The 25,105-nt window shown below is 42.9% G+C and overlaps 1 protein-coding gene across 1 annotated transcript in view; it reads left to right on the top strand.

Annotated features, from left to right (window-relative positions):
- Window positions 1-25,105, top strand: part of PLCXD3 (phosphatidylinositol specific phospholipase C X domain containing 3) — a 123,060-nt gene that overhangs the window by 69,337 nt on the left and 28,618 nt on the right. Inside the window, exon 2 of the mRNA XM_048504136.1 lies at window positions 18,319-19,027. Within this exon, the coding sequence (XP_048360093.1) occupies window positions 18,319-19,027 (709 nt within the window). The remainder of the gene's footprint in view (window positions 1-18,318; window positions 19,028-25,105) is intronic.

Raw genomic sequence — 25,105 nt, 5'->3', positions numbered from 1 at the left:
ACACTTATGTTACCCTTGGGGGCCATCATTCCACTTGGGGGCTGTTATTCTAGTCGCAGAGCGGTATATCTAGGCCTAGAGACCCTCATGCCACTCTTGGGGGTCATTTCACTGTTTCGATGCAACTTCTATATGCTGTAATGCATAACATGTGAGAGTTCTGTGAGAACTGTGAATGGGCCAAAGTCACCCAGTAGGTTTGTGGAGAAGTGGGGACTTAAACCCCATTCCCCCAATTGGAGTCCTGCTGCTCTTAACTACTACACATACACAATCCCAGGGTGGGTTTGTGACAGTGCTCACAATGCAGTCATTTTTGTTAGATGCTTTTCTGTTCCATTGCCATGTGATCTCATTAAGCCCTCTTCCTCCAATTTAATTGCTTTTACTTGTGTCTTTTGTTAATGGCACTAATGAGCATGGGGAGATGAACCATCTGTCTTGTTGTTTTTTTAATCTTAGGGCCAGACTGTGCATTGAATAGACACAAGCATTCAAGGTGTTCCTGGATTGTTCTGTTTTAGACCGTGGGGGTGCATATTGCAATGACTGTGGGGAAATCCCTCCTCGCCTTTAGAAAATTAACATGTCATGGAGCAGGGATAGCATTGCCAACTCTCAGTTGGGAAATTCCTGGAGGTTTGACTGTTGCAGGGGTCTGCAACCTGCGGCTCTTCAGATGTTCATGGACTACAATTCCCATCAATTGTCCATGCTGGCAGGGGCTGAGGTGATTTGTAGTCCATGGACATCTGGAGAGCCACGGTTTGCAGACCCCTGGACTTTTGGGAAGAAGTGGGGCCTCAGGAGTTGTGGAGCAGGGGTGGAGAGAAGAGGAACTTCAGCAGGGTATAATGCTATAGAGTCCACCTTCCAGAGCAGTCATTTTTTTATCCAGGAGAACTGCTCTCTGTAGTCTAGAGATCAATTGTCATATTGGGAGGTCTCCAGACCTCACCTGGAGATTAGCAACCTTAAGCAAAGATCTGTCCCGGCTTTTCTAACATGGTATGAATTTTGTGCAGAGAAGGTGAAGGGCTGAAGCATAGAATCTTCTCAGCTAGAGTTTCAAGAGCTACAATCCAGTAAAAGGCAAGGGGGTACCACCCACAAGCGGGGGTCAAATGACTCCGGGTGCAATGGTGGGGGGAGGCACCTAAAGACAGCTGTGGCGCCCGTCCAAGCTGCCTCCTTCCCTCCCAGGGCCTGGGGAGGGCAGGAGGCGGCCTGCAGGGAGTTGGGGGGGGCTCAGATGGGCACCGTGGCAGCAGGCCAGCCCAGGAGCCTGCCTGTCACTGTGGTGCCCATCTGAGCTGCCCCTGCCCCTAAGCCTCACCCCTGAGCGGGGGGCGCCCAGAGCAGGTATTGTCCTTGGGCACCATTTCCCCCTGATACGCCTCTGGTAAAAGGTATATTACTTGATTCTTCTGGATCCATAACTGTCATTAATTACACCAGCAGAAATTTCAGAAAGCTGAATCCCCTGATGTAGACAAGGTTCCTGTGAACTCTGCTTATGTTAAAAGATACAGATTTGTGTGTATGCAGATAATGTTGTATTCAGCTCTAAGCAATATGCATTCAAATTTGTAAATAATGGAAGTTTGGAAATGTTGAAAAGAAATTATCAACACAATTCTACTGTGTGGTCCTTCCTTTCTTTAAAGCCCCGAACCTGCAATCTTTTGTAAATAATGATTGCAGAAATATACAAACAAAAAACCCAATGTACTTTTTCTTTTTGTTATGCTTGTGTGTGTGTTTTACTCTTGGGGGGAGAAACACAGCCACAAAGAATTAAAATGCATATGAAGACTTTCTCACTTTTGTCTTGGCAATGTGCCATTTTACACATTGTGTTACTGGCATATTTTAATTAGCCCTAATTCAGATGGTATAATAGTTGTCAAAAAGTTTTTTTGATGCACTTGTTATTAGGAAGATTTGCAGGCCTTTTCAGGACACATTTGTTCCGTAATAAGCAGATGCTGCTAATGCACAACATGGGCACTTCAGATTGACTGTGCGGAGATTTCAGTCTACCTCTTAGGATTTTACAAATGCCTGCTTCATTCAGTCAAGCAAAAGTTAACTGTTGAAGTCACATGCCTGGAATCACATGAGCTTCTGGAAAGATCTCTCTGATTCTTCTTCCAGAAAAAGAGGAGAGACAGACGTGCGGACACAGATAGACACCCAGACTGAACACTTGCATAGATAGAGTTTGCTGTTCCTATATTTAGTGTACATTTATTTTTTATCCAATAAAGTTCCACAAAACTACTCACTCGCATCTCTGCCCCATTATTTACTCTGCTAATTCATTGCAATGCAACACTACCTCCTGCTGTATTGCTCTAGATCTCAAAGTCACACCCCAAATGTTATTCACCACTTTCTTCCACATTAGTTGAAACAGAGCCTCCACTGTGCAGTACAATAGAAAATTTGGCACTCCTCTTAATCCTCGTCTTAACCTGCTCTCTCTAAGATCCAAAACATTTTAGCAACATCATGTGGAAGAACTCCCTCTTCCTGGCTCTGGCCAATGTGGCAACAAGAGAAATATGATGGGGAAACTGATGTTGCAGCATCACAGCAACATCCCTTCCTGTGAGAATCTGGAAGTGACATCACTGGCACAATATTGTGCTATTCCACATCCTAGAGAATCACAGCAACGACTTGCCATCACTTCTGGGTTCACCGTGACATTAATTTGAATGTTGTCATCTCCTGAAACTGCTGCTGTTTTCCAGTGCTTGACTGGCAACTTTATGTAGTATGTATCTTTATAGTCCCTTGCCTCTGTTATTGGCTATAATATGGACTGTGAGTAAAGTTTGGCATAGTAGTTTTCCATGATACATTTTTCTTATCACACTTTAATCTGTGACTTATTTCCATAATAAAAGGGATATAATCAGAAGTTGAAGGAAATTACCAGAAAAGTGTTCAACTCCTACTAGACTTGGAGATTCGGGTGCAACAAATACCGGATTTGGATCAAATCTGGGTGAATTCGGGCATATTTGGGCCAAAATTGGCCAAATGTGTTTTGCCTGAATATAAACGAATTCGAATGCAAGGTATTTGGGCTTTTTGGGGTATTTTGGTTGGCTTTTGCATTTCAGCCTGCAGGGGGCACATTTTTAAAGCTAGTGGCACCACAATTTCAGGGGAACATCCAGAAACTGTCTTGATGATACCACCCGAGTTTGGTGAAGTTTGGCTCAGGGGGGCCAAAGTTATGGACTCTCAAAGGGGTAGCCCTCATCTCCTGTTAGTTCCAATTCTCTGCTCTGCAGTGTCTTGGCTCTGTTGTAGCCAATGGAGAATTTCTGAGTGTGTAAGCAGGCTGCACAGTCTCCGGATGATAACCTGAAATTTTGGTGCCACTAGCTTTAAAAATGCGCCCCCTGCAGGCCGAAACTCAAAAACACAAAAAAATACACCAAAAATCAGAGAGACCCGGATTTTTTGGGTATACCCGAATATTCGGATACATCTGAATATGATATTTGTCTTATTTGAGCATCCAGATAATTTTATGCCTGAATAAATTCGCATCCGAATTTTACCGAATTTTTAGGGTATTGACCAAGCCTAACTCCAACCCCAGTAACTAAGGGCTCTTTACCCCTACACCTAGTATCTTACTTGGATCAACAAATATAATGGACATTGGCTTGAAATACTTAGATGGCTGGGTTCACAGCTTCAGACAGACCCATTTTAAACACAAATACGTTCCCCTTCATTCCTGAGTGCTGCTCTGCCCTAATTCAATTTTCCTCCCCCCCCCTCCCCCGGATTCAGACAAAAAAATCCCAAATTTTGTAGAATGACGCACAAATCTTATTGTGTATCACAAATAAACAATAGTAAATCTGGCTTAAAAAACCCCCGATAGAATACCAGATTTTGTGACCCCAGTCACATTATGGAATGATTTACAACCTCAGTAGAACCTATTATTTGCACAACAGGAGAATGCCAGAAACACAGAAAATCTTCAGGGAGTCTAAAAATATATATCTAAGCCTGCCTTGCATTGGGGAAGCTCTGTACAGATTGTACTGAAAGAAAATTGCAAGGGAAAAATAAGCCAGAGATCCTTAAGGTCTCTTTCGACCACGAGCTACAGTAATTGGCACAAAGGATAATTTTTGTTCAGCAATTTTGTAATCAGACAAACTATACTTCAAAGGAAAAAAAACCCTCCCCAGTTCAAAACTCTATCAAGTATTATTGCTGGAGATAACACAAATCAAATGCCTAGCAGCTGAACGATCAGCTGAATTTCTTTGCTTTTACTAGAAATGAATTAATTCACTCAGTTCTGGTCTTAGTAAAGCCAGATAAATATGGCCAAATGTGAAGATAGTCAGTGGGATCAAGCCTGCTGGTTCAACTTATTATGGTCAGCCCCTATATGTGACTGGCCATGACACCTGCTTATCCACTGACTTCAAGATGTTGAGATTAAGGGTGTTTGACTGTAAACAAAGAGTCTCCACTAGAGGGGCAGAATCAACTTGATAGAATTTATCTTGTGGGTTCTATTCTTTCATCCATGTTCATTAATATATATATTTGGGACTGAAGGATGAGATTATCCTGAGCCTTGGGGCAATTGCCAATATGCAAATGACACCCAGCTCTAGATTGATTTTATCACTCAAAACTCCATATGTGTCCATCTTGCTTCTGAACCAGTGCTTCGGGGCTGTGGTCAGGTGGCTAAGGCAGAGCAAACCGCAGCTGAATCTAGACAAGACAGAGGTAGTGCTGGTCAAGAAGCCTGATATTCTATCTAGAGGATATTATTCCACTTGTCCTAAGTGCAGTAATGTTGGCTTTGTGAGAGCAGGATAAGAGCTTGGGGGTGCTTATGGACCCTGCCTCGCTGTGTGAAAAGCAAGTTGACATGGTGGCCAGGAGCACCTTCTATCAGCTGCATCTGATTCACCAACTTTCTCAGCTGGATTACTGCAACATGTTCTTTATGGGGCTGCCCTTGAAGAAAATCCAAAAACTTAAACTTGTTCAGAATATGGAAGCCCGACTGCTGTCAGAGGCTAGTTGCCAGGAACATGTTGCCCATTTTGAAACAGCTTCATTGTCTGCCAATCTGTTTCCGGGTTAAATTCAATGGCCTTTGAAGTGCCACTAGACTTCTGCTTTATTTTGCTGTTACAGATTGACCTGTCTACCCATCTGTAATTGTATACCTGTAATAGTGCTAAGCCTGGGATGGGTATTCCTGGAGATCCAAGGGGAGCTCATCAGTGAAGTGTTGCCATAGGGTTCATCCTCCAAAGCTGTCGTAATCTCCAGGGGAACTGATTCCTGTTGTTTGGAGTTCAGCTTCATTTCCGGAAGATCTCCAGTCCCTGTCTGGAGGTTGGCAAGCCTAATCTGTCAGCGCTTGACAGAGGAACCAAGCAAAAGGCAGGGTGCAATCCCATTCCCCTCCTGCTTCAATATATTGATTTTCCTTCAATTTAATTCCTTTCCATCAACTTCATTTCCATCACCATTAGTTTTCCACAATAGATTTTGTTTCAGATCTGTCACATCAATGGACCCATCAGGATTATTAGGAACAAGAATGATATGGGGATGCTACAGCATACAGGGAGCAATGTCATCTCCTGGCTCAGCCAAGCAGATCTGCCTGGAGTCATCTCAGCTTTGCTGTATTTTCAGAGAGACTTTGGAAAAAAATAATCAAGTGCTAGCAACTGCCCAGGGAGCAGTGCTGCTGTTAATGGTGTTCCACCTGGATAAACGAATAGGACATTAAAATAGGCACGAAAATGCTTCCTGTTGCCACACTCTTGTGGCTTGTTGATTTGAAACGTTTATGTCCTTCTGCTGTGGCATAGAGGACTAGGATCTTGGAGACCCAGGTTTGAATCCCCACTTGTGCTATGGAAGGTCATTGGGTGCCGTTCCCTCATCCTTACAAGGTAATTGTGAAGATCAAATGGAGGAGAGGGGAATGATGTGAGCTGTTTTGGGTCCCAATTGGGGAGAAAGGTGGAATTGAAATCAAGTAATTAAATAAATAAAAATAATACAACTAAAGCAAACTAAACTATATCCTCGCCAAACCTGAAAATTGATGAGACTCTAAGCAACACTCACATGGCTGAATGACCAAAAGGGTCAAAGCATGGACTCAGACACTGTAAATACTGAAGAGCAGTTTTTCTATGGAGCCTGAAAGATAGTAAAGTGGGTTCCAAAGGAGATCTCTGAGGTAAAATTAGACGATACAGTGCCCTGGGGTCTGACCCCGGGATACAGCTATCATTTTAGAGCCAAATGCATGCCATTTTAAAATGCCATATCACCCTTGTTCTCCCCATACCCGTTCAAATTCCAAAAAAGGAGAGAGGGCAGCTGTTTTGGCATTTGAAAACCCATGGGGGGAGGACAACAGCACCTATTCTCCCTGTGCTGCCCCACTACAATATTAAGTGGCCTGCATTGGGCTTTAAAATGGCGGCAGCAATTCAGTCAGACTTGGTATGCTGTAATATCTAGTTACACCCTGATAAATGTGTCGCTCAAACACAGAACCAATGTGGTATAGTGGTTACAGAATCAGACTTGGATGTGGGAGATCTAGGTTTGAATCCCGGTTCTGTCATGCAAGCTCTCTCAGTGACCTTGGGCTAGTTAGCCTCTCTCTCAGCCTAACTTAGCTCACAGAGTTGTTGCTGTAAGGATAACAGTGAGGAGAAGAGAACAATGTTGTAAGCTGCTTTGGATCCTCATTGTGGAGGAAAGCTGGGTAAAAATATGTATAATACAATTTAAAATAAGTAGGCAAGCATAACAGAAAATGCCCTCTCTTCTGTCACCATCTGCCTAATTTTGGAGGCAGATCTTAAAGAATGGGCACACTCATCTGGCAGATGGTGGTCCATCTGATACTTTAGTCCCTGAGAAGAGCTTATATCAAGAACGGCAGGCTTTTATCCATTGTAATTGGCAGATTCATCAACCAATGTTTTTAGCTGATCAATCAGCAGGGGTCAATTTTAATTGGCCCAGGCAATTTTAATCAGTAGAGCGGTGAGCTATTTATTTTTTCAGGTCATTTTGGCGACCAGGTGTAGTATGTAGGAAGCAATTTGCATGATTGGGATGGTGGTTGAAATGTCATTGAAAAGGGGAGTAAGATGTGCCCTTTCTAAGAGACCTGTGGAAGAGACAGAAATGAATACACAACATGAGATAAACAATTCATTCTGTGGTGCAAATAGGATGCACCACATCCTGCTTAAGGCAAAGTGAGATCACAGGTCTGTCAAGGTTAGTATTGTGTTTTAATGGTTAGTGTTTCAAATTATTCTACTGAAACTGTATACGTTGAATGTTTTTAAGATAAGGCGCCCTGAGCCTGCCTTTAGCTGGGAAAGGGCAGGGTATTAAATTTAGGAAAATAAAATATTGTCTACTCTGACAGGCAGGATCTTAGCTGGGGGTCTCTCCTATCACCTACTACCTGGTCCTTTAAACTAGAGATATCTGAACCAGGGACCTTCTGCAATGACAAGCCAATTCTCTTCTACTGTGTCATTTCTACATCTTGTGCAGGAAATTATTTACATGATGGGATGATGGTTAAAACATTTCCAGTGGGCATGTGCACATGAGAAATTGTGTAATGGAAAATCACCAATGGCATGAGAATAATTTTTTTAAAAAAAATCAGGAGTATTATTATCACTCCAGAATGTCTCAGTGGAAATTTTGGAAAAATGCTTCCAAAACTTTACTAATCATACCCTTGCCAATTCCCCTGAGTGAGGGAGAGAGGGAAAGGAAGAGGCAATCCACATGATTGGTGGCTTTTTGTCCATTTACACTTGAAAAGCACCATCAGTTCATATGGAGTAGATCTTCAAGCTGATGGCCATGTTCCAGGGCCGTGTTCTTTTCCTCTTCAACAGCCTGCCTGCAGAACAGTGAGAGAATGGGGAGGGCTACATCTGGGTCTGACCAGTTCCTCGGGCTCCAGAAAGTCCATGGGAACTTGGATTCTCGCAAGGCAGCCAAACCTTGTGAAACTCCGAAGAGACCATGACCAAGTGTAGCCCATCCTCCATTCTTTCACCGTTTTGTGTATGGTCTTATAAAGGAGAAGATAGGAACATGGCCATGGGGCCACCAGCAAAGCCATAAATGGCCTGAAAATTGAACCTAGCATGGGCAGTCACCCAACAGGTAAATCCAGGATTGGTTCTGATCTTTTCCTATAAGCAGTAAACCTGGCTTCCAGACCCTGCCACCCATTATTTAGAGTACCCAACAACTGGTTGATGGTGTATCTGCCATTTAAACTTTAAAGGTCTATTATTTTCAGCATGACTAGATCTGGCCCTTTAAAGGACAGATGTGCCACTGACAACCCTCCGTCATCCCTAGCCTCTCCTACCTCCCTAAGTTTCCCAAGTCCAATATTATCAGGAATAGTAATATTGGAACTGGGGATGCAGCAGTGGTGTCAAATTGCCAATCTGGTACCAAAATATTGGGCATTTTATTGGGCTGGCAGTATCAAGCTGTACACCCCCAGCCTCTAGCCTTTCCCTGCTTTCAAAGGATAGAAGGAATCCAGGCAAATGTTTTGTAGACCAGTTGTTTAGGTTAGTATTTGCAAGTGTCTGTCACAATTCAGACATGAAGAAGTTAACTGTGTGCTCACCCAATGGGCCTCTCGCACGCGCTCGAGCTGCATCCCACCCGCCCAGTGAGTTGTCCCGCCCTTCCGAACCCCCCTCCTCGGAGCGACAGCGAAGTGTGGCCGGGCTCGCTAGTTTATTATAAAACCAGCAACTGTCTATTGGCCTCTTCTTCAGCTACTCTGCTAAATATATTAAGTTAAAAAGTCCAACAGTTTTACTTCATGAAATTTCTACATCAGGGTACACAGTTCAGATGAAAACATCCTTGGGTGGATTCTGTCCAGGATAAACATGCTCTTCCCATTCATTTGAGGGAGGGGCTTGAAGGAAAGGACTTCCAGGAAGATTATAGCTGAAAATAACATTGACATCCAAGTCTAACTTTGTTTTGGGGTCCTTATCTGTAATACACATGATCATAATGAAACATGTCTTTTGAAGTCTGCTTTTGTGCTGAAGATTGAGTAGCAGACTTGCAGAGTTTTCCCTACCTTATCTGGAGGTAGAAATCTCAAATCAATTTATCTTGGAAGATTATCTGCTTTGAAAGATTAAAAAGGCTGTCTTTCTTTACTTGAAGAATGAGTCTTAAAACCCACAAAGGTCGACAACTGGCTATTCTGAGCAGATTAACGGCCAGGCTGTAGTTCTTTCTGTTTTTCCCTGTGTGATTGGAGAGAAAGAATTAGCTTTTAACCATTGATTTATTTTTGTTTAGGAGATTCCGGGCAAACATTTTATGGTAGATGCATAAGATTTATGTAAACAAATGCTTTCATTTGACTTAAATTTTATTCTGGAAAAATACAGTTGCATCACATAATGGTCTCAACTGGAATATATATTTTACTAATCACTCCAAAGATCTAGGAGGCCAAAGAAGGGGGAAATTAAAATGCATACGAAGAGCCCATCACCTAAAGCAGAGGTGCTGGGAGGTTTTTTTTATTAACTGGGATGCCCTTTGTTGCCCCTTTAAGTCATTTGGGAGAATTTGTGCACCATTTGGAGTTTGGGATGCACCAATAAGTTTGGGCACCATGCTGAAACAATGAATCACACCTCTTGGTCTAAAATAACCGAATACTCAGTAGATGGAGGGGCTCGAGAAGTGAGTTAGTACAGGGGTATAGTTTTGGGGAAATGATATTTGACTTTGATGAGAAACTGAAGTCCTTCCCTGGGTACTATTTCCAAATCTCCAGGCAATTCCCCAGAGTTGGAAACACTGGCCCTTTCCCCACTTACCGTTTGCTGGGCTCTCACGTCCCCTCAGTAAAAGGGCGTCATTTCTGGACTTCGAAGAAACTGCACCTTTCTTGGACTCTAAGCGGGCCAAAGTGGAAACACAACTTCACAAGGAAATCGCCACCGCTGAGAGTAGCATGCAGCAAACCGTAAGTGGGGAAAGGCCCACTACTGGCTGGTCACTGTGGGAAACAAGTTGCTGCACTAGACTGGTGTTAAGTCTGACCCAACAGGGCTTTTTTTAATGGGTTATTGAGAATGGCCTAACAAAGTTGATGGTACTGTTAATTACATAAGGTATATTTTCCAAGTGTTTTCTGGAAAGTGTTTCTACAAGGACAATGCTTAAGGCTAATTGATCAGTACTATCTCATGTTTGTAATCTAAGAGACTGAAAATAACGTTTGTGTTTTCTGCAGTAAACTAATGAAAGTGTGTGATTTGATCTCATATTGTTACAATAGAACTAGTAGCATATTTGAGTATCGAGTTAAACTTCATACCATTGAAAACATTAGTGTATTCACTAGTATACTGTATACTTATAGCATTTGAACTGTGGACAAAGCCACATTTAAACAAAACAAATACAGCCTTGGAAAATATTTTGTGTACATTTACAGTGGACTTAATGTTTGCTAGTGATTTAGATAATTTTGCATAAAAATCTACTATTTATTTGGAGTAAGTAAGCTCGCATCTTGAAAAGTGTTTCACTCATTTCACTTACCCAGTTAAAATATTAAGGAGCTTGACTTGTATTTTTGAGCTGATTGCATGGCACAGTTGTCTAAAAGATGTGTGTCATGTGTGGGGGGTGGGGTGGGAATTTCAGTACTTGCCTCGGGTTCCATTTTCTGCAGATACGCCCTTGCTTTTCAGTAATTGCCCAGAATTATAGAACCCTCTCCGTATATAAGAGGGAGTACTGTATCAACACTTGGGCCTGATTGTTTATCACACTTTTCCTTCATTAGAGTGTTTGAGCTGCATGTAGTAAAACAAGATTAACATTTTTGTTGAGGTCATGAAGCAGACTGAAACCCACCCACCCCCTTCCCTCAGCATAGCTTCATGTGAATATACATTGCACAATTTCACCTCATTCTCCTTCAGGTAAGGTTGGAAATGAAGTCAATACTTAAGTAAGCCATTCAGTATTAATGAGCAGCATAAATTATTACTAAGCGTGAGGTGATGATTGTGGAAAAATAATTGGTTGAAACAGAAGGCTTCATCTAGTGTAAATTGGGAGGAGAGAGGAGGAAGAACTGAAAATAAACCTTCAGATCATTATTTTGTCCCTTCAGGCTAGCACGTGTCATCGACAACTAGGGTTAACAGCTAGGGTTACTAATCACCAGGTGGGGCCTCATTGTCTCCCAGAATTACTACTGATCTCCAGACTACGGAGATCAGTTCCTGTGGAGGGCATGAGATCTTTGGAGAATGAACTCTGTGGCATCACGTCTCTTTCTGATCCCTCTGTAAATTCTGCTCTCCTGAGGTACTGACCGCAAATCTCCAGTGTGGTGTAGTGGTGAAGAGTGGTGGACTCTAATGTGGAGAATCATGGCCCTTTCCGCACAACACAAATAAAACAATTTCAGGCAGGAAATAAAATATTTTCTTTCATGGAGTTCCACATGGTTTTTTCCCCTAAACGGTTTATTTCCTGTGTGAAAATGTTTTATTTGCATACTGTTATTTAACAATTTTTTTTTGAAAACATTTTGAAAATGTTTTCACTCACCATGTAGTCTCTTTAAAATGTTTCCTATGGCGCTCCTTAGTCCCTCGACTTCCTTGTCAATGCCATTTTCTGTACCCGTGCTGACCATTGCGAGCTGTATTCCCATCATGTTTTTAAATTTTGGGGAGTCATGTCTATGTAGTTATGACCCCTAAAAAAATCACAGCACAAAGCTTTGAAGGCTTGTAGCATCAGAGCCACAAAGTTTTTTAAAAAATGGAATGACCACAAAATGGCGGCCAGAAATCACTTCAAGGGAATGAGTGTGGACAAATGGTGGGGTTTGAAAATGTTTTGCAAGTGTTTGTAACATTTTCAGGGGCTTGGGTGGAAAGCGCCCATGTTGGATTCCCCACATGAAGCCTGTTAAGTGACCTTGGGTTAGTTCAATTCTCTCAGAACTCTCTTAGGCCCTTTCCTCACGGGCCATAAATGGTGCCCTGGGGACTGCAAAAACGCCGTCCCCAGGGAGCCGTTCGCGCAGGTGGCGCTGCCAAAACGCAGCAGCACTGACCTGGCTCCCCTCCCCCACCCCCAGGGCGGCATCAGGGTTTGGAAAAACAGCGCTTTCCCGGCGGCGCTGTGCGAACGGCACCGCCGGGAACATGCTGTTTTCCCCGTCCCTCTCCCACTCACCTCAGTCGCCCTGCTGGCCTCCTAAGACCCTCCCTCTCTGTCCTCCGACCCCTGGAGGTCGGAGGGCAGCGTGGGTGGGTCTTAGGAGGCCAGCAGGGTGACGGAGGCGACGAGGTGAGTGGGAGAGGGATGGGGAAAAGGCGGCTCCATGCGGAGCCGCCCGCATTCCACCATGGAGCGCCCGCTCGCACGTCCACGTCCGAACCGCCTGAAAAGGTGATTGTAAGCTGCTTTGAGTCTCCTTATAGAGAAAAGCAGGGTATTTAACCCAACTCTTCTTCTTCTCCAGAAATTTTCTAAGCCAGAGCTGGTAACCCTATACAGAATACTAATGTCATTTGAAAGCAACACATTGCCAAGGTGTTTCAGCCACATATTAATGGTATACTGGCACACTCAAACCCAGGAGAAGGTATATAAAAGAAGCAGAGATGTGAAGGATAGCAGCTCACCTGCAGAGGTGGTAGATGGATCAGAACAGGTCACTATGCAGAAGGGAGACTTCCTTACTAGACTGCAGGTAGTTTGGAGAAACAGGAAACTGACCAATTCTAGTTTCATAGTGTTGGCTGTGCCCAGGGAGCAGCTAGGCCTGCACTTGAACACCATGTGGAGTTCGGGAGTATGACTGGTACAGTGAGTTTTATGATAGAGTGAAGATTGACTCTTGGTCACCTCCAGTGTAAATCCATCACTGTAACTAGGTGATCCCTGATATGGTGTCCACTAGTGGATTTCAGTGACAGAGAATCTCTTCTTTAGAATGGAGGACCTCTCCTGGCTTTCTTCGATCTCATTAGAGGTCGATCGACACTTTCATCGGTTAGCCAGCCCTGTTCTCAGAACAACAAATTGGCTAGGTGCTTGAGGGACGATTTTCCTTGAGTCGAATGACCACTGCCGTTGGCCTTAGCCAGGTTTTAGAACACAACGACCTCAAACCTGGTTAGTTTGTGTTTTGAAACCTGGCTAAGACGGTAGTGGGATTCCACCGGGGAGGTCGCCCCTCTAAAACCTGGCTAGTTTGTGTTCTGGAAACCTGGCCTAAGACGGTAGTGGGGATTCGACCGGGCAGGTCGTCCCTCAAACCTGGTTAGTTTGTGTTCTGAAACCTGGCTAAGACGGTAGTGGGGATTTGACCGGGGAGGTCGTCCCTCAAACCTGGTTAGTTTGTTTTCTGAAACCTGGCTAAGACGGTAGTGGGGATTCGACCGGGGAGGTTGTCCCTCAAACCTGGTTAGTTTGTGTTCTGAAACCTGGCTAAGACAGTAGTGGGGATTCAACCAGAGTGGGTGTGCTTCAAAAGAAGAATGTTTCAGAAGGTAGCCACATTCGTCTACAGTAGAATAGCTAGGTTTGAGTCCAGTAGCTCCTTAGAGACCAAGTTTTTCAGGGTATAGGTTTTTGAGACAAAGGAAGGTTTGACTCTTAAAAGTGCATTCCCTACAATGTTGTTCATCTTTAAAGTGCTGCTGGACTCAAATCTAGTCATTCTAAAGAAGAAAAGCATCACCATTGTGTCTTCAGAAAGCACCCGTACAGAAACAACTGCTTCCATAATAGGAGGATGCTTGGTTTGCAACCTCCCATCATTTTGTGATCAGGCCCAGCATCCCATGGCAGCCATTTTGTGACTGATTCACCACCCCCACACCTCCATGGCAGCCTTTTTTGGTGGTAGGACCATTATACTACACTTGCTGTATGTTTTCCTTGGGGTTTTTATGGTGAATCCCATAACTAGTGATAATATATATGGATCACTGGGTGTGGGTCTCTTTGGTGCATATGTTTACCATCCATGGCATCAAAACAGTGATTTTTCTTCTGCCAAGTTTTCAGTCATGATGGACTTACTTCTGTAACATGGCAAGGTTGGGTGCAGGTAAGAGAACAGTTTTCTTAGTAGAAGGCCAGCAATGAATGTTTCTTTAATCAGTGAAGTTAATATTAAGTGTTTATATTCATTGCTTGATTATGTGATTTACATGCCATCATGAGTCCTGTTGAGAGAAAGAACATAATGAATGGTTAGATCAGGGGTAGGGAACCTGCGGCTCTCCAGATGTTCAAGAACTACAATTCCCATCAGCCTCTGTCAGCATGGCCAATTGGCCATGCTGGTAGGGGCTGATGGGAATTGTAGTTCCTGAACATCTGGAGAGCCGCAGGTTCCCTACCCCTGGGTTAGATGAAGGAATTGTTTTAACTCAGTCCAGGCTTTTTTCCTCTTTTGCCGCTGAGCAAGACTCATTCATAGATTGGACAGCACTACAAAAAAAAAACCCCTGAAAATTTGACCTATGGTTGCTCTGCAGTGAACCTGAATGGGAAATGCATATTTCTGAAAACATGATGCATATGTGGCAAACTGGGTCTTGGCAGCATGAATCTGTCGCATTTCCCAGATTGCTTGTGGTCTCCATGTTTTGGGTGAAAGCAGATGTAATGTCAAAATAGAAGAGATTCTCAAGTCCAATTGAGAATTTGGCTGCTTCCCAGCTTTGCAGCTGAAATGGCAGATGTGTGTAAAATCAACAGATGTACATCGTTGCCTCTTCTCTCATACCTTGTATGAGCTGCCTGCCTCTTTTACTTGTTGAGCCATACATTTGTATCTATATATCTGTATATCAAACTTAGACGGGAACGGGTATGTTTCAAGGAACTGTTGTAAGGACATTCTGGAACAGCTGAGCTACTCTGACAAAGGTTTAGTTCTTCTTCAGTCCAAGAACATAAAAAGCACCATGCTGAATCAGACCAGTGACCAATCTAGTTAAGCAACCTTTATCATACTTAGGCCAAACCAACAGCCCTGGAAGGACAACAAACAAAACCTAGAGCCAGAGTCGGCAACTTATGGGTCTGGAACCAAATATGGTTCAGTGTGGAACCAAATATGGCTGTTTTTAAAAACAGGCATAAAAGACTGTATATAAGAGGAGGCAGGATCTTTGCCATCATCAGAACTAGGTACATATTTATGCCCATACACTAAAACAGTGGCACAGGGTAGGGTTACAAACTCATGCCTGGGAGAGTCCTGGAGACTTGGGACTAGGGCCAGCCTGGAAAGCTCTAGGACTTCCATTTCTCTGATAAGCTGTGATAACCTGTAGAGTTCATTCTACAAAGCTGCTGTTCCCTTCAGGTGCTTGATCAGCGTAATTTGTAGATCAGTTGTAATTCTAGGAAAACTCCAGGCTCCACTTTGAGGTTGGTAACTCTACTGTTCGTGTATATGTATAAGCAAGCAGCAGGATAGCTGTGTGGGGAGGGGCATGGAATGTGGGGTTGCACAACATTGGCTTCTAGGGAAAACCCAAGTGACATAGGGTAGCTCTAGGAATCCCCAGAAACTATGGTTTTCCCTGGAAGTGACATAGTGATGCAGTCATTATTGCCTCCTCTATATGGCTCAGATCAGAACAGTGGCAGGCAAAGTATATCCTAGTATGTGCTTTTGTATATATTTATTATTTATGGCAAGACTTTGTGTGTGCCTCTGGATGACTAGTGCTGATCTGCAGAAATTTTATGAATTATTAACATGTCAATTATCACTACTCCTAAATAAACAGTATATTTGCAGTCATGCAGATGGGCTTTCTCATACAGTCTGTTGATCTCTTGCTCTGAATTTGGATATTCTTTGGCTTTTCAATTATAAAAGTTGCTGACCTCTGGCAAAGAAGCCAAGGCAACTCATTTCCTAATGTTGCTTCCTAGAACTGGTATTCAGGGATTTACTGCCTCTGGAGATGGAGGTTTCCTTTAACCATAAAAAGTGATAGCCACTGGTACACATATTCTTTATACGTCTGTCTACCCCATTTTAAAGTCACTATGGAAACAAATATTGTAGTCACAGGACACTGAAAAGAAATGCATACAGAAATTTCCTTCACTCATGTGGAGGAACAGGGAAACAAACCCAGTTCACCAGATTAGAGTCCGCTGCTCATGGGGAGGAATGGGAAGTCAAACTTGATTCTCTAGATTAGAGTCTGCTACTCATGTGGAGGAGTGGGGAAACAAACCCAGTTTACCAGACTAGAGTCCACAGCGCATGTGAAGGAGTAGAGAATCAAGCCCGGTTCTCCCAACTAGTGTCTGCTGCTTATGTAGAGGAGTGTGAAAACAAACCCAGTTCTCCAGATTAGAATCCGCTGCTTCTGTGGAGGAGTGGGGAATAAAATTTGTGGGAATTTTACTCCACAATCGCCATTTTTCCCATATGGCTTCAAAATGTTAACAAAAAATTTCACAGCTTTAGTCTGAAACAATGCTTTTGGATCCTTGTGGAACACCTTTGCATAGCAGATCCACTCAAACACTTACTGATTGGTTCCCCACCCTGGGACATGGACAATATATACCCACTAAAACATTCCCTTCTCACAGTGTGTGTAACAGACTTCCCTCTGTGGTCCACCTCTGAGGAGGCCAGCCACAGATGCAGGTGAAATGTTAGGAACAAGATCTACCAGACCACGGCCACACAGCCCGGAAAACCCACCACAACCACCTGGAGAAAGTCCTTACCATTTTATAAACATTTCACTTTTATTATTAAACCATTTATATCCTGATTTTCTCACAACAGCACTCTCTTCAGCAACCAAGAAATGCAATATGCATAAAGCAAACAAACAAAAATATGGCTTGAGTGGGTCAGGAATGGATTGCTGGTTCATTCACAGGGACCATCTGTGAGCCATGGGCTGAAGCAAAAGCCCAAGAGTTCTATAGCCCTTGGCTTTTGCTCTTCCGCTCATCCTTCGGGTCTCACCCAGTGACCATGCCTGAGGTTTATAGTACCTGTAGGAAGAGAAAGGCAAACTTAAAGTTGGATGGAATTCAACTGGACGAAGTTTAAAATATGGAACTTTAAAAAAATAGATTCTAGGACTCTTCTGCGGCACTGACAATTAGCACAACCTAAGCCCTTTTATGGGTACAAATATAATCCATCTCTTTGTATCATTGTTGGACTTAAATATAAATTTCAGTGAATAGTCCATGTGGCGCTTGTGGGTTTTCTGGGCTGGCATCGTCCATCTCTTTATTTTTCTTCTTGAAAGGCAGTAATAGAACCAAGTGTGATTTTAGGGTTCTCATCTGAAAAAACCAACATGGCAGCCATTCCTGTGGTCTACCTGGAATGCTTCTCCAGCATCTGTGCATAGTCACTGTACAATATCACACTGTGACAAACTGCAGTGGTGCAGGAATTGGCATCCTTGAATCTGACTATTTATTTATTTCCACAGGTATCAAGACTAAAATATTTCTTACATGATTTAAGTTGCCATTGGCTGAATGTTGCTTGGGTTGACATAAATCGGAATTGTTCTTCATTTATGCTGAGGGAAATCAGTTCCATGTGTTTCTTGTAAGGATAATGGCTCATAAATAGTTATCCAGTAGAACCAAGGACGTATAGAAGAGGAAATTAATAGTTCTCAGTTATTAGTCCTATGCAGGGTCAAGACCCAGCAGGGATTCAGCAATATTTGAGAAGAGCAAATTGCAGCTGAGATGTTAGTTCAGTGACGTTTCCCTCCACCCCACCCGTCGCAAACAATGTGGTTTGATATCCACTCAGCCCAGTGCAAACGAAGAGCTATCTCCTCACTGACTTAGCAGGGTGCAAACTGATGCTACTTCACATAATACAAGTCAAGCATCAGAAGTGCAAACCTATCAGGAAAAGAAATAGGAGCATAAAAAAATACCTTCTGAAAGTAAACCTCTCATTGATTCTCAAGTCACATATAGCGTTTAGTGAGATAAGAAGGGCTGCTAGAGGAATAATTTGGTGCTGAGTATTGCATGATAGAGGAGACAAGCGAATTGAGCCCATATTTTGATGAGAGATTTAGGCAATCTTGACATGCATTATTGATCACCTTTTTTTTGTTCAAATGTTGTGCTTCATTTTGTTTAAGTGTTGCTTTGTGTTATCTTTAGGGTCTCATGACTCATTTAGCTTCTACATCGATGAAGCATCTCCAGTTGGACCCGAGCAACCAGAAACTGTCCAGAACTTTGTCTCTGTGTTTGGAACCGTTGCTAAAAAGCTGATGAGAAAGTGGCTGGCAACACAGACGATGAATTTTTCCAGCCAGCTGGCAGCAGGTATACGGTATTTTGATCTCAGAATCTCCACAAAGCCCAGAGACCCTGACAATGAACTCTATTTTGCTCATGGTCTATTCAGTGCCAAAGTCAATGAGGGTCTTGAGGAGATCAGTGCCTTTCTTGCTGACCATGGTAAGGAAGTAGTCTTCTTGGACTTCAACCACTTCTATGGGATGCAGAAGTGTCACCATGAAAAACTGGTCCAAATGCTCAAAGACACTTTTGGGAGTAAAATGTGCCCTGCTATATTTGCTCATGAAGTTTCTCTCCAGTACCTGTGGGAGAAGGATTACCAAGTATTGGTATTTTATCACAGTCCGGTGGCTCTAGAGGTCCCATTTTTATGGCCAGGACAGATGATGCCAGCTCCATGGGCAAACACAACTGACCCAGAAAAACTGATCCAGTTTCTCCAGACGTCAATCACTGAGAAAAGAAAGAAGGGCTCTTTTTTTATATCTCAGGTGGTACTGACCCCAAAGGCTAGCACAGTGGTCAAGGGGGTCACCAGTGGTCTCAGAGAAACCATCACAGAAAGGTGAGTGTTTGCAAAGACCAGACACCTTGAGGTATATGTCATTTTTTTCTGTTGTTTTCTCACCTGTAAGAAAAGATTGATTTCTGATTTCTCATCCTTATCTTATATTGTAGCTTAACTCAGGGGTAAAGCAGAGAAAACAAAAAAATAATAGATGGCTACTTTACATTGGTAATAAGTCCTTAAACCAAGTGGTGATTGCTTATGAACACTATTTTTTCTGTTTTTGTTTTTATTTATTATTTTGTTTTCTTTATATCTTGCCTTTCTGCCCTCACACGAGCCAGCAAGGCAGCCAACAAATTAAAACATATGTAATTAAACCACCATTCAAACATCACTACAGCAATTAAAAACGGAGCTAAAATATGTACCACCACAACAATTAAATCATTTGGTAAGAAAGGTGGAATAACTGAGGGAATTCCAAACAGATGTTATTCTTTCCTGTGATTTTTGTATTCTTTATTTCTATTCTGAATTAATGTAATTGTGGACGTGAGGTGTATAGTGATATATGTATTTTTTTTCCTTTTTTGTGTTGGGAAAATAAACATTTATTAATTGGAAAAAGACTTGGGATAAATTCAAAAGCCTACTGTGTAGCAGAGATGGTGACAAAGGGGCAATATTTTTCTTCAGAAATTCCTGAATGAAGTGGATTGTTTAGATCCATTCCAATATGATGTCAGTTCTGGTTATGAGGCTGAAATAGCCATGGGTGCCCCTGTTGGGTGACATGCACTGGGAAATGGACAGGGGAATGTGACCCTGTTAATTCTTCTCTTCTTCCACCTGATTGGATGGAAACATGGCATAAAAATGTTTTAAATAAATAAATGCTTCAAGCCATCACTCAGGTAAAATACAACCTTCTGTGTGTCAGCTGAGAAAATGTTTTAAAATACATTTCCAGTAAGATAAGGGTTATTGCAGGCATTGATTTTTTTTCTTCCCTTGTGAGATTTAAATTTTGTTTTTTACTACATTATTGGTAGAAAATAGTACAAGATCAGAGTTCAAGAACTCAATTGTGGTTGGATTAAATCTACACCAAAAGGCTTTTTCATTGTACCTTCTCTGTCTGGAATTTGCTCTTATGACTAAAGGGTGTATTCAAATGCCAATTTGGAAGTTGTGAATTAATATCTGAAGATTTGACCCATGAAGCAGTAATTGATACTTCAGGTTTGAAGCAATAGGTGTGAGCGCTGACATAGACATGTGCTTAAATTCATTCTGCCTCTTCAAACTGCAATTCTTTTTTAAAATTAAAATTTTTTTAGAATTTTTTTAGAATTAAAATACATTGGTTGTCAAAAATTATGTATTATGGAATCAATTCATTCAGTTCTTCCAGTCTTCTAGATTGTGAATTCATAAATTCTGTGTCAAGTCGAAGCAGATGGGTAGCCCAGTCCAGAGCCCTGGGGCAGCCAGGTCCAAGCCCCATGTGCTGGCATCCCGGGAGGCAAAGCCTACTAATATTGGCTCCACCCCCAGCAGTGCCTGTGGAATGCCTCCACTATGCTGGCACGGGCACAGGAGCACAGATGCAGTGCTGTCATGGATAAGGTGACCAGATTGTCACCTTTTAAAACCGGGATGGGGGTGGGTGCGCACGCGGCTGCAGGAGTGCACTGCCTTTTGGGGCGCTCCCCGGATTCCCGCCCTGTGACAGGGCGGGAACCGGGAGTGCCCCAGAAGGCAAAATCAGGACAGGTACAAAACCCTGCAGGATGCGGGACAGATTGGTGTAAGGCGGGACTGTCCTGCCAAACACGGGACGTCTGGTCACCTTAGTCATGGAGTGCTGCAGAGGATGCCCACCAGCTGATTTGGCCCTCCCATTAGGGGAGGGCAAATCTGCTGACATAGGGCCCTGCTGCCTCCACAATTCCTTACAGCCCCCCTTCACACTTTGGATTGGGCTGTAATAAAGACCTAGTCAATATATTGCTGATTATGGTTCATCTTAGTTGGAGATCTGCGCAATATCCTTCATATACGTAGCCATTCTAAGTATGTCTACTCAGAAATAAGTCCAATTTTATTTGTTGTAGCTTACTACCTGGAAATTGTGGGCTTCAGTTGGGGATTTCAGGTGTCCCCCGAGTAATGGGGGGGGGGTGTCTTACCTTGATGTGGGGCCCTCACCGGTAATATAAAGATGTTGTTGTGAAGGAAGTGGAGACTTGGTAAACCTAGCTTCAATGGACTTAGAAAGGTGAAATTCTGTCTAGGATTGCACAGTTAGGTCAGTAACCATGGGGTCTTTTGCTTATTAAAAATCACATTTATTCCCTTTTATGCCCAATTTAACAGGTATTTCAAAATGATATTCAGGACAAAGTGAGATGACTATTCCAGCCCCTCTTTGGATTTTGTGTAATTTGTCAAAATTTGTACTTGAGGGCACTACCACTAAATAGGCATTTAGGCCTATTTAACAGGTCTTCAGTGCCAGCTGCTTGAGCTGCTGTCAGAAAATTAGTTCCCAGATGTGCTGGAAGGGAAAAAAAGGCAGCGTTTGAAATTTTATTGAAAATAAAATTAATAATCTCTATGGTGTCAAGTACCAACATATCAAAATTTTACAATCGACAGTTTTGTTCCATGTCATACAGTTTTGTTCCATGTCATCTCCCTCCCACGACAGATATTTTTCTTCAAGTTAGCACAGAAAGTATTGTTTTCTTCCACCCTCAGTCAACAACTGGCAAAGATTGAAAAGTTTATTACCAATATCGATTAACTTTTCATCTCTATGTGGATGACAGCCTAATTTCCTAGTGACCCAGATTTTAAGTTAATGTAATTGGTTGATAGGGAAGGGATCTTCATGCATATTCTTTTACTGTCTATATAAGAAATTATCATGTCTTCAAACGTTAAACCTATAAATTTGATTATATAGTACCAACTAAGTCTCATGAAACAAACAGGTAATTTTGTTTCAACCTCAAAAATAAATCTGGATGAAAGATGAAGCTGAAGTTGTTGCTAACAAGAATATAGATCAACTAGAACTAGAAAACAGCTTCCATAGAGGTTTAGCCCCAATACAAAATAATCTTCTTCATTGTCATCAATGTGATGACATCACTTCTGGAATGGTGTCATCACGCAGGAGACATTGAAGAAGCAGAAGAAGAGTTTGGATTTATATCCCCCCTTTCTCTCCTGTAGGAGACTCAAAGGGGCTTACAGTCTCCTTGCCCTTCGCCCCTCACAACAAACACCCTGTGAGGTGGGTGGGGCTGAGAGAGCTCCGAAAAGCTGTGACTAGCCCAAGGTCACCCAGCTGGCGTGTGTGGGAGTGTACAGGCCAATCTGAATTCCTCAGATAAGCCTCCACAACTCAAGCAGCAGAGCTGGGAATCAAACCCGGTTCCTCCAGATCAGAGTGCACCTGCTCTTAGCCACTGCTCCTAGCCACTACGCCACTGCTGCTCCTCATTTTAAGCCTGTTAAGATCACCTTCCCCCCTCCCCCTCCCATACCAATGACCAAGGGGGACCTGGCAACCCTAGCAAAAGTAAAACTAAAGCAAATGTTAGGGATGCTGTTGGTTCAATCTACCTTCTTTTGTTTATGTATGGCAGAGAATGATATAAAATACCTTCTCATTTGAGCTGCAAATTACTCCCACACTGTAAAAATATGAACTTCTGCTGATGCGTTCGCTTGAAAGAAAATCCAATCTCAATCCTTTTTTGGTCTACTAAATCATTACCTGCTAAAAGAAACTCATTTAACCTCTACATTTTATCTACACTATTAACTCCCAGGAGTTTTGAGGTTGTGAAAACATGGCCTTTGATAGTGTGAGAGTTTATTTCTCTGACTGTTTCGAATAGCAACTGTAATATCAACTTTAGAGTGACTATTATGGACAGCAGAGAAAAGGTGTGATCTTTTGACTCAGATATAACGGCCTTTAACAGTCCAAATCTCTCTCATCCCTTCCCCCCCACAAAAAAACCCAAAACCAGTGTTATTCTGTACACTTGCTCTTATGCTTAACATTCTCTTTTAGTATTATCCTGCTTTTCTGCCCTCACAAGGAACAAATAAAAACATGTATAATAAAATCACATTTTGAATCCATAAAAACAGCGAATGCCCCATGTCATTAAAACAATTAAAAACAGAGCTAAAATACAAAGACATAAAAATGACAGTTATATGCCAACTAAATACACCAAGACAAACAACCATTTCCTTCCATTTGCATGTCCTGGATTTCTTGTGGCATTCTGTTTCACAGCTTGAACTACTTACAGCTTGAACTACTGTTTTACATTTTATTTTATGTTTTAATTATGATGTACACCGCCCTGAGCCTACTGGGGAGGGCGGTCTAAAAATAAACAAACAAACAAACTGTAGAGTGATGATTGAAAATATCCATTTTGTCACTGATCACAGCCACACAGTCAGCCCAGCCCAGAACTCCAGGCAGGTGGGGATAATGCTGCTATGGCAGCATCCTTACGCTTCCAGAGGGCTTTCTGGTGGTGTGGGAGGGAGAAAAAACAAACAATTCCCACCCCCTATCAGAAAGTCCTCCATTGGGTTCAGTGTTTAGGGTGGTGTATGGGAGGGCTGAAGCATCACACTCCCAGCTCTAAATCACAGGTGGAGGCAGACTAAGGTTGGCTCCACCCCCCAGGACCACCCATGGCATGCCCCCAGCTATGCCAGTGCAGTCTCCTGCACCAACCGGGTTGGATCATGGCTGCCTCCAGGGTCAGGTGCCGCAGAACCACGCGGCTCCTGGGTGCCCCTGTAACTGTCCCATTGCTGGCGTACTTGTCCCTTGCACCAGCTGGGTGAGTACCCATACCAGTGCAAGGCTATGCTAGCTCCAGAGGTGACTCCTGCTCCCCCCACCCTGGTTTTGGCTCTTAATTGATGAGAAGAGAACCTACAGTAACAATGCCTGAGCAAATTTTAATATGCACAGGGGTCTGTACCAGGAGAAGTGACTCCTCAGATCATCCTATGTTCTTATCCATAATCTTAGACTTTTATTCATTCATCTATCAACTGAAAAATAATTTAAACATAGAAATCAATTTAAAAATAAAAAATAACCATGGAAATGGAAATAGTCTCTTTATCATATCCTCATTCTAATCTGGAGAACCGGATTTGATTCTCCACTCCTCCAATGCATGGCGGAGGCTTATCTGGTGAACCAGTTATGTTTCTGCACTCCTACATTCCTGTTGGGTGACCTTGGACTAATCACAGTTCTTTGGAACTCTCTGAGCCTCACCTACCTCACAAGGTGTCTGTTGTGGGGAGAGGAAGGGAAAGGAGCCTGTAAGCCACCTTGAGTCTCCTTACAGGAGAGAGAGGTGGGGTGTAAATCCAAACTCCTCCTCCTTCTCACCAGAATTATACCTTTCTTACTTTTTTTCTGTCCTAGAACACATGAAGCTGCCAAGTTATGCTGAATCAAATAATTGGTTAACCAAAGTCGATATTATCTACCCAGACAATTCTCCAGTGGTTCAGGAAGAAAGAGGTCTTTCACATCACCTACTGTCTGATCCTTGTAGCTGGGGAAGTCAAAGGCTGAACCTGGGATCTTTGGCACGCCAACCTGATACTATTCCACTGAGCCACAACAACTCCCTCCCTCCCTTTGCTTAGAATTGACCTTTCCAGTCTTGAAAAGTGTGAATTGATTAGTCAATCTGGTTGGTAGAGAGGAATGGCCAAGACTGCTGCAGGTAGTCATGCTGTGCCTTTCCTTCCCACAATTCCACTCTCGGAGGCTTACCCAGACTGCTATTGGCGGGCATGCCAAACCTTCCCTCCCCATTGCCCCATTCATTGCAGCTTGCCTGGACTGCTCTGGGCAAGCATGTCACGCTTCTCTTGGTGGCTTGCCCCAACTGTGCCCATCAAGGCTTTCCTCCTGCCAGAATTTTCAAGGGTATAAGTGCACCCCCCCTTTTAAGATTTAAGACTTTTCTGGATACCTAGGTGGTCCCCCAAGTTTGTAGAAAAATTTATCTAGGGTAAGTGTGGCCCAAATCCACAGATTTAGATATCCATAGATAC

Source organism: Sphaerodactylus townsendi, linkage group LG07 (assembly GCF_021028975.2).
Source record: "Sphaerodactylus townsendi isolate TG3544 linkage group LG07, MPM_Stown_v2.3, whole genome shotgun sequence".
NCBI classification, from domain to species: Eukaryota; Metazoa; Chordata; class Lepidosauria; order Squamata; family Sphaerodactylidae; genus Sphaerodactylus; species Sphaerodactylus townsendi.
Note: the sequence above shows the minus strand (reverse complement) of the source record. Positions and strands in the feature narration are given on the sequence as shown.